The 13,673-nt window shown below is 40.4% G+C and overlaps 2 protein-coding genes across 13 annotated transcripts; one reads left to right on the forward strand and one right to left on the reverse strand.

The window, feature by feature from the left end:
• Positions 1 to 505: 505 nt before the first annotated feature.
• LOC112294985 (uncharacterized) lies at positions 506 to 8,238 on the forward strand. 8 transcript variants are annotated; one of them, XM_073540826.2, is made up of 7 exons: positions 506 to 3,938; positions 4,059 to 4,214; positions 4,933 to 5,412; positions 6,339 to 6,743; positions 6,854 to 6,907; positions 7,091 to 7,470; positions 7,671 to 8,238. In XM_073540826.2, the coding sequence occupies exons 2-7, from the start codon at positions 4,161 to 4,163 to the stop codon at positions 7,951 to 7,953; spliced, it is 1,656 nt and encodes a 551-aa protein (XP_073396927.1). In that variant the 5' UTR covers positions 506 to 3,938; positions 4,059 to 4,160; the 3' UTR covers positions 7,954 to 8,238. The 8 variants fall into 8 exon arrangements, with proteins under 8 accessions (XP_073396927.1, XP_090100329.1, XP_024401794.1 ...); XM_090244203.1 differs by having other exon boundaries at positions 506 to 3,609; XM_024546026.3 differs by having other exon boundaries at positions 506 to 3,243.
• Positions 8,239 to 9,150: 912 nt separating this feature from the next.
• On the reverse strand, positions 9,151 to 13,099 carry LOC112295489 (tRNase Z TRZ1). Of its 5 annotated transcripts, none has more exons than XM_090244207.1 (10): positions 12,622 to 12,875; positions 12,431 to 12,499; positions 11,688 to 12,194; positions 11,334 to 11,492; positions 11,145 to 11,219; positions 10,892 to 10,987; positions 10,667 to 10,780; positions 10,342 to 10,410; positions 9,969 to 10,043; positions 9,151 to 9,733 (listed from the first exon to the last, which is right to left on the reverse strand). In XM_090244207.1, exons 3-10 carry the CDS (start codon positions 11,787 to 11,789, stop codon positions 9,659 to 9,661), a joined length of 765 nt encoding a protein of 254 aa, XP_090100333.1. In that variant the 5' UTR covers positions 11,790 to 12,194; positions 12,431 to 12,499; positions 12,622 to 12,875; the 3' UTR covers positions 9,151 to 9,658. The 5 variants fall into 5 exon arrangements, with proteins under 5 accessions (XP_090100333.1, XP_024402949.1, XP_024402946.1 ...); XM_024547181.3 differs by having other exon boundaries at positions 11,688 to 11,917; positions 12,622 to 12,759; XM_024547178.3 differs by lacking the exon at positions 12,431 to 12,499 and having other exon boundaries at positions 11,688 to 11,917; positions 12,622 to 13,099.
• Between the last annotated feature and the right edge of the window lie 574 nt (positions 13,100 to 13,673).

Raw genomic sequence — 13,673 nt, forward strand, 5'->3', positions numbered from 1 at the left:
AACATTGCTTAGTGAGTTGCAACTGTATCAGTTTTTTTTAATATGAGTCTCAAACAACTAATTAATATATGTGTAGTGTGAAAATAAGTCCAAAATATGGTTGGATTTATGTATATATATAATGGCAACACAAAGATTTGTATTCTACTAGGATGTGTGTAGAATAAGTAGTTATTTTCAAAATATAGATACCTAGTGTATAGTGTAAACAGGGATAGATAACTGCTGAAAAGGTGGTTCAGCAGGTAGAATGGATGAATAGTCAGAAAAAGTAGTTATCATCTGTAGTATAGGAGTTGGTATCTCGGGGTAGTATAAGGAGGATGGGAGAGGGGAAGAAAATGCCAAACTGCGATAATACTGAGTCGAGGATAAGCTTGGTGCTATCTCTTCTTCTTAGTTTTCTTGTTTCTTTTGTGTTAGTGTTGATTCTAGTGAAGAGAATCGATTTAATGAATTAATGTTTGATTTACGAAGTTGTTTATGGATCACTATTTATCAATTGTTGTGAAAGATTGAGGACGTATGGAAGTTTTCAGTCACTGTTTATCGCAAGGTTGTAAGTTTAGTGGAGAGGAATTGTAATTGAAGGAATTGTCTTGATTAGATTCTATGGATTGGAAGTTGTTCGTTCCAGGGTTTGGGATATGCTTGTGTGTTTGTGAATTACACAGGGTATTGAAATTGTTATCGTGGATGTTATTGTATTGATATGAGAGAGTGGACAGTAGGAGGAAAAGTTAAGTGTTTTTCGGTATGATAAGCATTCAGCAGTAGCAGTTAATTGTGTGATCCTAACAATTGGAGCTCATATACATGGTCATTCTCTGTGTTCGAATCCCCCTATACGGGTTTATTCTGGGAGGTTTCTTCCGGAATAAGTAAAACGAGTAATCACAATGTGTCATATCATTATATTGTTACAAAATATATATATATATATATATAATTTTTTTTTTTATAGAACCAAAAAAATCATAATATAGAATGCAAATTGAGAATATTATCTTATCAAATAATAATAAAAAAAAAAAAAATAGCACATTGAGGGGTTTTTAGAGCTAGATTGAAAGATATTAACAAGTTATAAACAAAATTCATCATATTACATTACATAATACAAATGTATTATGAAATGATTATGTATATTACAAAAGATATTTGCAAGTGCCTACAAAATAATATGTATGATACATAGCAAGCTTCAAGTGTATGAATCAGATGTTAACATTCAATTTTTAACAAATTATAATCTTTAGTCTTTTTTAGTTTTTTTCCATATTAAAAAATATCATTTAAATAAAGATTTGTATTATCATATTATATTTAAAGGGTTTTAACTATTGTCCATTTAATTCTAATGTTTCCACGGAACCATAAATATAAGTAAAATCTAAGAACTACACCTAGTTTTTAAAATAATTTGATGAAATTAATGTTAATAATAATTGTGTTAAATAATGATACCAAAAAATTAAAAAAAAAAAAAAAAAAAAAAAAACTAAATGATTTGTATTGATATATGCCTATATGACTCTATATGGATGTATTCTTAAAAATTAGCAATTATTTGAGATATCAAGATTATATAATAACTTTGAAAAAACCAAATTTTTAGAAGTACATAATCTTTTACTAGTAGTTAATATTTTATTTTTAAAAATAATTTAATTATTTAATAAGTATATGAAAGATTACTATATACATTGATAACAAGTTTTGTGGACACTTTTGCATAGTTTATATTATATCAATAAAAATTTGGAAATCATAACATAATTTTTAAAACTGTTATAAAAAATTAATCAGTGGAAAATCAATGTTACTAAGTGCATTAAAATTAGAAATGTTACAATGTTATTTCAAACTTTTAAATAAAATTACACCTAGTTTGATTGAAATAATATAACAAACAATAGTTAATGAAATTCTTGCAATCAGTTGGGTATTAATTTGCATGACTCACCAAAAAAATATGAATCTAAACAATAAATACTAAAGCACAAAAAATAGCATAGCATGCTTGTTACTCTTTGCATGAAAATGAGAGATAGAATGGATGAGTACAAAGATATTTTATTAGACGAGCAAGAGTGTAAAGATAGTTTATAAGTCGAAGATATTTTATCAGAGAATGGACAAGTAAAAAGATATTTTATAAGACAACCATGAGTGTGTAGCATGTCAAGCATGTTTTGTTTTTATTATTATTATTGTCATTGAAACATTTAAAACATATTACGTGCGTATGTATGTATATATATATATATATATATATATATAATACTTTATTATGCAAAAGAAGCAGGCGTTAGGCGGTGAATGAGAGGCGGTGGCCCTCCGCATCCGCAGCGTCCGATCCGTGATCCCCACTAGAATGTGAATCAAGGACGGCGCGACGGGCATCCAGCGGAGTCGCACGCTTACCGCGGTGGTCCTCGACGCCATGCCTGCAATGGAAAACGGAATCAATTGATATCGAGGATGAGGACCCAATGATGTGGTTTTTGTTGTTGTTGTTGTTGTAGTCACAGGGGCAGCTGCAGGTTCTAGTGTGACAGCTTTTGCGTCGATCCTGCAGTTTCTGTGAGTTTTTGTGTTGCTACAGATCGTCTTTGAAACTGTTGAGGCTACTGAAGCGACTGGTTTTTGTCGCTAGAGGGACGTGAGCTCCAAGGGTCCATGAATAAACTGCGCGGCAGCGTCAGGAGATGTGCAAACCGGGATCTCAGGTGCAGATTTTGAATTGGAAGATTTGGCCCGGGTGCCACGCTGCTAGATTCGCAACACGAGTCTGGAAATACATCTGAGAGGAAATCACCTCGTCTTAAAATATGAAAACCAACTTGGGTATCCATAAAAGAAAGCAATCGGTGTAGCAGGGTGGGCGGCTTCCGAGTGAAATTTGGAAGAAGTCCTGGGGAATCACGTGGGATCCACGTGGGCACAGGATCGTAGAATCCGGAGGGCACCTCGCATTGAAGGATCCGCTAGTAACTACGTGCCGTATAAGCGACTCGTTATCAATAGATCTGTTTGCGACAATAACACAAACTTACGCATCAGGCCTCCGTCCAAAATTTCCCTTTAGTCAGATTCTGTGGAACAAACATATTTCTGTATCTAAGGCGGAAATCATTCAATGCTGTCAACATGCTGGTGTTGGGTTATGACGTTGAATTTGTTTGTCTCTTTTTCCTTCCTCGATATCGTCGTCCATAATGAGCTTAACTTCATCAACAGGTCTAATTTCTAGATGGAACAACACTAAGCCCTAGAGATTGCAAAGTTGACGTTTTATCTCCCTTTCCGTCGTTGTCCAGGATCCGTTGTGCATGGCTGTTGATTGAGCATTGCACCTGACAATAGTATCTTTGCCTGACCAGAAATGGCTATCATTTAATATAATTGTTGCCATGGAGGAATGGTGTGTATGAACTAGCACCTTGTTATCTCAAAAGTAACCATTGCAGAACTTCACCTGTTGATCTAGACTAAAGTGCATCTTCAGTTCGTTCCGATATTCATTCTGATGTAATGATCGAGCACATGATGATTTAATGATTTGAGCTTTCAATCGAGACTTAGGGTTCAGGAATTCTTTACGCAGTGAGTGTTCCATTATACCAGATCCTTGAATGATCATGAGCAAAATCTAAGCTCCAATAGGTGGTTAGTTTAATGGTCCTGTAGGAGCAAAAGTTTGAAGGCAATCAATTGCTGACCTTACATTGGTTGTCGCTTCTGAGGAGACTAGTGCCAGTAGACTTTGGAGAATGGGGGATTTTAATGTCGGTGGTGACGCAATTGGTCTGGAGTCAGTTGAGCGATAGAGTAGGCCCGCAGTCCAAGGTGCAGATAAATTAATAGCGCACATCATGTTGTACTCGGCTTCTTAAGCTTCAACCAGTGGCAGCGATTGCATCGTGCTCTTCCAGGTTCATGATCAAGTAGTACGAACTTTTGTGAGGTGTCGGATTACTGTTGTGTCATTGATCGTAGATTCTAGAGTCTGATGAATGGAGTGTTTGATACTCTGAGCTTGTGTTGATGTCTAGTGTCCTCCAGGTAGTATCTTGGAGACAGGATAATGTAGCCAGCTTGTGGAGGCAGTGACCACAGTCGTAGCCACCGAGGCGCTCCTCAAATGAGCTTTAGCGATGATGAAGCTCATGCGTTGGTACCACTGTCGACCCAACCCTTGTCTTGCCTTGGTAATGTTCTTGTAGGAGTTTGTCATGGAAAGTTGCAGTCATTCGAGAAAGAGCGTTAGCTTGTTTTCTACAAGCAATTTTTGGGACGACCACAAGTGGCCCAAGTGAGCTAGGGTTTAGTTGGATCCTGTAGAAATTCACACCGATTAGAATATACGGGAACCTTATGTGAAATTCCCTCATTGAATACAAAACTCACCGATTCCCTTTAACACTCTAGGTTTTCGAGAGTAGATGTACTTTTTACAGTTTGTGCTAGAGATATGAAGGATTTTTGCAGGTTTTATAGTAGATTGAGGTAGAACGTGACAACATCGGAAATCCGGAAGGCTGAAGGTACCACAGCGGATAGATGTTTAATGCAATTAGTTTGAATCGTTGTAACCGGCTCAGCTGGTAAGTCATCATTTGAGATGCAAGAAGCAGTAAATTAGAGTCGTAGGCCTTAGCGAAGATGAACTACACAGTACTGGACGTCCAAGTTTCCCTTCATGAAATTATGCACTAATTCCTCTCTATCTGCCTAAGTGAACGAGCAGTAGTGGCGATATGTCAGTTTTTTTATGGTTTATTTGTGAAGGACACCAAGGTTCCGTTGAACTTATGTTTTTCTTGCTGAGCCTTCAGATAGCTATATTTTAGCATGTATTGCTGATACAGACCCTACCAGTTGATAATCATTCTACACACAGTTGACATCTTCCAATCTGTCTGATAGGGAAAGGGATCTGGTAAGCAAAAAATTGGTGAGGTTGAACCGGAGTTGGCGATTACAGGTAGTAGTAGCTCGAAGCTTCTAGTCACCGTTGACAGCTTCGGCGCGGTAAATGTTCTCACCCCGGACAAGTTTGGTGCACTACGAGAGCCGGAAGGTGAAAGGCCAAATGCCTGCTTTGATGTTCAAAACAAAGTAGAGTCCAGTACCAGATCTTCCAATCCATTTGAACATTACGCTCGAGGTAGCAAGTATTCTCAAGCGTGTCCTGAAGCGACGGGTTCTACAAATGATTCTACATGGACCAAGTACATGGAAGTCTTTGAAGACAAAGGAACAGGCGTTCTCAGCAGTAAGGAAACTGGTGCTCAAAACCCTGGATTGCAGTCTTCAACTCCTATCTTTTCCACTCTTCACGAGAGGACATCAACAAGAAGTGGTGGTGGACCACGAGTGCGACGTTTCTGCTCACCAACTGAATATGTGAGTGTTTTCAAAACTTTACGCCTAACAGAGGGTCAGAATTCCGGATACCGTGTACAAATTGCTCAAAAGAATGTATGCAAGCACAGACTGTGGGAGAATGTAAAACAATTAAATTAGAGAACCTGGTGTTAAAAAACAACTTATGGTAGTTGGATGTCTCAAGGGACATGGTAGAGCATTGCTATGCAAGCCCTGGTAAAACCGCCGGCGTGGCCGTCCAGTTTTATCGCGAGAAGCTGATAAATGTCACAACACCAGTCGTTAGAGAACCAAGTCGCCGAGCTTCAGTTATTGAAAGATATGAGTTTCAAACGACGTTATGGATGAATCATCCAGTGTGAGCATCCCGGTTTCCGAATATAGCTCCAAGTTTATGTAGTTTCATATTCTCAAGTTTTCATTAGGGCCCAAACTTGGTTTCTTAACTTAAATGTAGTGATTTCGCAAAAGGCTCGGCCTGCATTCTTGTGTAGCATTACAAATCGAGAAGAATGAAGGCGGTTGCTTTGGCTGAATTAGAAGATTTATACATATGATTTGTAACTCATGCAGACTGGTATTTGTTTTGCGTATCTCCTTGATATCTTCGAACTTTGTAATCGTGACCAATATGAATGATTTGGGCTTGTAATGTAGCAGTTCTGACTGCAGCAGCTTTCTCCAAGGTTTTTACTCGGGATTGTTTATAGCTGATTATTACGCTGGAGATGTAGCAATCGGGCTGGTGCAGCAGAAAGGTTTTGACTGTCACTGGAGGGTACCAAAATTTAGCTGCGTCACTGTTCAAATGATAGTGAAATACTCCACCTTTGTTCCTTCGGGAACATGGACCACTCTTGTAGAACAACTAGCTGACATTCACATTTTTGTTGCGTCGGAAACCAACTGATTTAATTGTGATTTTCAATTCTGGTCCACCATAGGTTGTGGGTGAAACGCTCAAACAGCAAGGATTCTCTAGAAAAGATCTCGTCGTAGCAGATCATAATGTGTCCCAGCCAGTTGCTGAAGATAGATCATTACCTACAGCTCACTCCAGGTGCTCCCAAGCTCCCATCATTGTAACACCGACGCGTACTCCAACTGTGGGTTACAGTTTTGAAAGAACTTTACTGGTACAGGGCTCATCTCATTCGTCACTGCCGAACGAACAAATTTCGCTGGAGGTTCTCCCAAGGTTTCCGCTCATGGTTCCCGGAAGCTCGGGCGATGCAAGGCATTCTCGAGAGTCGACTGACCAGTATCCCCGGAGAATAGAGTACAAATTTGCTTCTGCAAGTCTGGAAGCGTCCTTACTTCAGTATATGGAAGAAAGAGAAAGAAAACAGGTAGAACGAGGCCTTCAACCTTGACAGATAACTAGCAACGTGTTCAAATTTTATGTTGTGAGTCAATGCCTATCAATTTGAGTGCTAACCGAGAATGCCGCTGCCATCAGATCAATGAAGCATATGAAGAGAACCGAATGCGCGGGTATGTCACATCACCGGAGGTTGGTACCGCGGCATCCACTACAACCTATTTCTAATGTATCAAGTCGGTTCAGTCCTGGAGGTCTATGTGCATTGTTTAACGTTGTGTTCTAGGCAAAGTGCTAGTGCAGCTGATTGGTTCGGTGAGCAAACTAACTATGATTATCTGGTGTGGTTTCCCTCGTTTTTGTAATTGTGCGAAGGATTTGATATGGGGAAGTGTAAAGCATTACTGCGGAATAGTACTAGACAGAGAAACCAGAACTCTTCTCGGCACTGCCGTGCTTTTTGTACCTCCTGATCCTTCAATGTCAGGATGTTCCACATTTTTCAAGTCTGCGTGGGTTACTTGCGTGAAAGTGGTGGAAGGTCGCACAGAGGTTCTTATCAAGACTAGCAAGGGAGGTATCCATGTGGCGCAGCTCATGCTTACCAGCACAACCCTGGGATTAGCCCTTTTCAGCGTTCATGTTTGGCAGGGAACATTTGCACTAGCCTTCCTCAGCAGAGTGACTGGGCCAGCAAGTCTTCCACACCGACTGTTTGTGGATGTAGCGCGTAATGACCGAGTTTATGTCATCGGGTAACTATTCCGCTGCACTTCGAAGTTTCTTCATGGTTTACCGTTGTCATTAATATCAGGTTGTTATCATTAACTGAACCGTGTCTCTTAAAGTTCAGACCTGCCGAATATATAGATATGCACATTTGCTAAAGCTGCTGCACATGATTAGGCACGCCCTTTCAAAAAACTCGTGAGAATGACAATTCAAGTTACTGCAGATATGAGGAGCCTTTGGGATCTGAGACCGGACTCCTCGCAGATGTGAGAGTCCGATCGGGAAGAGTAATAGATGCTGGGAGGCATGCAATTGTTGAAATTGACTTCGAAACCGGTCGATTGGGTGGTTCCATCAATATTGCAGCAGGGTTTCGAGGCGGGCTGGTTGTTCGAGCGGATGGATTGCTGGCAGGGTTGGTGACTGGTGAGATCTTGGGCGGTCACCCAACTAATATTGATTTTTCTTATGCCATTAATATCTACTCCCTTCTTGCGGAGCTCTAAGTAGTACCACCCCAATAGTGGCGAATGCCATTAATTTGTGGATGGCTTCGTTCTTACAAATTCTGAGAAACACTTATATGTAGTCTGAAGCAAGTGCGGCTCCACAGAAAAGCTTGTTGAGGACTCGGTGCTCGTCTATGAGAATTCTCTGGATAATGCTAGTCTGAGTCAGTATCTACTTCAGAAGTAAGATAATATCCCAGAATTTTGTACTTACCATCAGGTATTTATTACCTGGTAAAACAATTTTTGTCACAAAGTGCAAAATATCTACTTCGACCCTGATTCATAATTTTCCAGTTGAACAGTGATGTGAAAGTAACGTTCAAGTATTACATAACAGTGAAAATACCAGCTGAAAGCTCGTGTAAAAATAGAACCAACTAGAATAATGAACGCGGTATTGGCAATTAAACCGTCCACAATGTCGTCAGATACAGTCTAGCCATTTGAAAATTAATGTTCCATAAAAGACAATTTGCACTGAATCGGTTCTTCCGTGAACCAGAACTTCTGTAAACCCCGTCTATTTCGTAAATTTCAACATCTGTACCAACCTCCACAGCCTCTCATATCTAGCGCACAGTGACCCAAGCAAGTCAGGAGCGTGTACATCAGGCACATTATTAACGTTGGCGTGCTAGAATTTTTGAAGCAACTGGTACATTCAAAATGAGGAAAAGAAGAATGAAAACCTCTCTGCTCTGAACAAAATTTACAATTTCACATAAACCAGAGCATGAATGGTCAGGCAGAAAATCAACTAGAACATGCAACAGAGAGTAAAACATGCCGTAAAAAGCGTGGAATAGTCCAAACTAATAAGTTGTGACAGAACGATACTGCTAATGTGTAATATTTTTTGTTCACAAAAGAGACTTTCCCTTTATCATTGGACAGAAATTAGCTTATAAACTGAAAAATATCAATTAGCAGTGAAAATAATCACAATACCAATCATCTTCATCCCAATCTAAATATGGCAATGTCTAGCGTTCGAAGAAGATACTTTTCTCAAAGTTAAAGATCTCCATTCGACAAAAGCTAAATTGAAAAGTGATACAAACTTAACTACAAAAGTTGTCGCAAAGACGAAGAAATGTTTTCACATTATCAATTGTGTGAATAAAAATTGTGCTGCTGCACATAAAATGTTTTCATTCAATCACACGAATGAAACAACAGACCCAAAACAAATTAGCAATATTTAGTGAAAAATTACGGTCGCAAAGGTCAGAATGTTGCGATTTGTAAATAACTGCAACTTACATGATCGAAATAACTTTATCTGTCTCAACCGATACCAGGCGTTACACGTAACAATATACTACGTCATCTACATCCTCGAAAGTCTCTACAGAGTTTTTCAGAAAACATCATACAGAGGTGTGATAAAATCTCTGTGATATGCAGTGAATCACGATGGTTCGCTCTTCCTCATTCGAAGACAACCATGAACTAACCACTATTGTGACAAACTCATGCGTGTACAATTGAAAAACCGTGCGCAGTTCTACATTCTACGTTAGTATAATACAGGAGCGTTTCGCAAAATTCGAGAGTCTCTGAATTACAGGGGTCTGTTTTCTGTTGGTGACCTTAAAAGTTTCTCAGTGTGTCACAGAGTCCAGCTTCATGTAAGGTCACAATATGATTGTAGATTTCAAGAGACGAAATTCCCCTCATTCAGCCCTCTCGTAACGCCTCAAAAACCTTCGGTTAGTGCATGTACTCTGCCTTGAAGTGGCGCAGGAATGTTCTCGATTGCCTTGCAGATGTCCTGCAACAGAAAAAACACAAGAAGCAGAATGTCATGAGTCAGGATAATTAAGCTCTGTAGTCCTTGATAGTCCCAAAATTTATGACGTATGATAAGACTATATGCTGTAAATCTTCATGTACACATCCATAAAGTATACGTAAAATTCATTACAGCCATAGCATGTATCCAAGCAAACTGACTGACTTATGCTATTTTTAGGCCATTTGTCTGATTTATAAAGGGATATGAATACCTCTTGTTGATAGCGAGCAGAGAAGTGAATGAAAAGAATGTCCTTGTTCTTGAATTTATCCGCGTGGGCCAGAACCTTCACACATGAACACCACGTTCATAAATAAATGGGAATGACTGAAGAAAACTATCGACGTCATCCTTTCTATACAAAATTTATCCTCTGAAGGGAATCTTCTTCTTATTCTTTTATATTATTTTTTTCGTTTAAATTTTGTTGCACTCAATCAACGACGTACGCCCAACCTGCTTGCAATCCAAGATGAAAGCTGAAAACCATATTACGAATGTGCTACTCACAATCTGTAACATTAGAAAAAAAATACTCATGGAAATTTCAAATATTTAGAAACCAAGGGCAACAGGCAAAATACCTCGAACAAGTGCATATGACCGTACTTGTTGGCATCCTCAACGGAAGTAGAATCATCCAAGAATGTAGACTATAACCACACAATCGATACAAAACATAGGACGGTCAAAATTAGCCAAATAATCAGTGCAATCCTCTGCAAGGCATTGGTGTACACTTCTTTAAATCTCGAGAGCAATTTTTAGTTCCTTTTTCGGAGAAAAACATAAACGTTTGCTCTATAAGGAATATAAACAGTTCAAGGAATGGAAGTAAGCAATGGTAAAGCCAGACCTCTAATAGTTCTCTTCCCTGACATGGGCAGGTTTACCGGGAGAGGAACCTACCTCCATGATTAGGAGTTTCGCATGAAGTACATCTTCGTTAGCTTCGTCCAGAAAAAAACCCGATGTCGTATCGCCCGTAAATGCAACCTCAGAAATTCGAACGGTTTCAGAAACCTATCCAAGGAGGTGCTATTTAGTGATCAGTGATGAGAACAGAATTAAAATTCAGTAATTTGAGACGAAATAATGGATTGTGTAATGAAAGGAAGTGGAAGAATAATGCACCTCAACGCCTGATTCTCTTAAAGCTTTGATCTCCTTCCCAGGAAGCCCAACATGTTCAGCCTTTAGCTTTTGCTTGACTGTGTAGATAACATAACCCTGCCAAACCACAGGAACTTGTCAGGTTGGCATCGCAATGCACGACCTTTTAAAACAGATTAAACAAGGAATTACTCTCAAAACTGGAACTGACATTATTTCACTTTGGGAACAGGCATTACTTCATGAAAATCTAGTGTCTTTAAGGATCATGCACCTGGCTAGGGACCACATGGTAAGTCTTGAAAGCCTTAACAATCAAGCCCTTACCCAGATCGAACTCCTCCCCAATCTACAAGTTGTCACAGGAAACCCATCATGCCCTTATGTCAATTCTCCGCAATCGCAACACCTTGTACGAAAGACATCTTTCTGATTCATGAGCGTCAAAGTCAGGTACACTTACGTCCATCCCAATAAGATTAACAGGCAATGGAGATTCATCGAGCTCCCTCTGAACTGCTAAGAGTTTCTCAACGGTGGCCTTGATACACTTGGGCACAATCACTGTCGGCACCTTCTTCTTCTTCAGCCCTCGAGATGCAATGTACATGGTAAGTCCCCCCTACCAAGCACACCCCACCATGTCAGCATGTTTTTAGTCAAGGATACCTTATGGCATTGCTGAAATTAAGCTAATTCCCCAGCACAAGTTGGAATATAGGAGTCACAAAATCTAACCGAAAATAGAGCATTGAGTAACTTCGTTTTGCAGTTATATTGAACAGCAAGGCGCCATTGTACAGAAAAAAGTACGTACAATGTGATCCATGTGCGCGTGAGTAATAAAGACATAGTCCATATCGATGATACGTCCAGGGCATCGACCGCTATCGAATGCAACTTTCAACGCTGGAAGCATCACGCAGGTCTCTTGGCCTCCCACAGACACTCCTTCGATGGAGAAGCCACCCACCTCCAGCTCTCCGGTCGTGGGCCTCCCGAGCTTTGTTTGCCCATAGCCAGGTCCAGGTGCTACTTTTTTGCGAACTGAGACATTCGCAAATCATAAAAAGAAAACACCTTCAACCCTTGAGTAAGAAAAGCCATGAAGAGCTTAGGAAGCTGGAAAACCCGCTTAGACTGTTGTAGCTTAAATAACTACCCAGAAAGAGTTGGGATTTCTCGACACGCTGTAGCAACAGTGGACGTTTCCAAATACAACTTTAAAAAAAAGGTAGAAAAAGAAAAAAGCGTTGCCACTGAGATCCGTATCGAATATCATTGGTTGACGTTCTTTATCCGCAATCCGACGCAACGCAAGGCTCTGGATCACAACCAGCACTGAGATCTAAACACTGAACAACTTTTGCAGAGAATCTACCCAGAATTCACTATCACAACGAAACCATGGCTCTGATAGAAAGTTCGAAGTAACCAAACCACGCTGAAAGTCATAAGAATTCGTGAATTCCCAGTAAAACGCTCTCTGAGCAAACAACCCAGCCTGTCGCAAGCATATGCAAGAAAACTAAAACTAAAAAAAATAAAACGAATGAATACCTTGAGAATTGAGAATTGAACTCATGTAAACCTCCAAGGAAAAGCTCATGGAACAAAGAATTTACGACTCTGTAACACAGCGCTCCAAACAAAAACTACCACAATCACAACCCGCCCTGCAGAGTGAGAAAAGCGCAAGCCCAGGAATGAAAAAACATCGCAAAGTAGCGCAAGGCCAAGTAACAACTAACCGGGCTTGTCCTGGGGAGCTAAAAGGAACGAAGACGAAGAGACACGACACCCCACAGCGAATGTCACGTCGCTGTCAGGCTCAGTCTCAACCTGCACAGTGGCAATGGAGGCCATCGCCGCCACTCCCTCCGTGCTCGCGCGGGGAGCGAAACGATCCACCGCCCCGCAACCAGTCACCCCTCCCCCTCCTCCTCCTCCTCTTCCCTGGAACTGCAACCGTCGGCCGAAGCAACACACGCTGGCGCAATTCGGGACGAATTCTCGCGCTGCGATCCGCGCGAGAGAGCACACCCTAACGTGCGACGTCATGTGCGAGCTGAGAGCTGCGCAGACTACAGTGGCGGTGCGCCATTGCGGGAGTGAGTGCATTTCGAATGGCTAGTGTCGGACACGAGAGCAGCTAACTCGCTGTAAGAATGGTGCGGCGCGACAATGGCAAGCCAGCTCCAGGGCCCCCAACGAACCCAGACTCCGACGACGACGACACTGATAGATGGGGCGTGGTCTTAGGCCCTGCTTCTATGTGATCTTGCCTCCGTGTCTCGGTCGTAGGGTGGGTCATCGCGGGCTGGGCCCGGGTGGTGGGTCATACCGGGTCCAGTGGTGACGTCATTATCCCGCGGGATTCGGGTGTTTATTGATAATATACATTATTTAGTGTGGAACGCCCCCCTTTAATTAGATGCAGATGGTATTAATGGGAATGCTTTGCGGTTAACCCATCGCTTTCTTTAATGCGTTATTGATTAGACATAGTTAAGCAAATGTTTGAGTTGTGTGTATTTAGTTTTGATGAGTCATGGTCTTGTTGAAGTTGTGGTCTGCTTGAGGAATGTACAATTTTAATCTTGTTCATATACACATTTTTTGGGTGAAAAATTTAGAAAATAGAAAAGATTGGTACTTTTTACTATGACATTTCTGAAAGTTGAATTTGGTGTTTTTTGTTTTAAATAAAATTGATGAACAGCAAGCTTTCTTATATATTTTTTTTAAATCAAAATGGTAAAATAATCCACAGTATTTTACGCCTTTTAATAAAAATAAATAA

The sequence above is a fragment of the Physcomitrium patens genome, chromosome 18 (assembly GCF_059467195.1).
Source record: "Physcomitrium patens ecotype Gransden chromosome 18, ASM5946719v1, whole genome shotgun sequence".
NCBI classification, from domain to species: Eukaryota; Viridiplantae; Streptophyta; class Bryopsida; order Funariales; family Funariaceae; genus Physcomitrium; species Physcomitrium patens.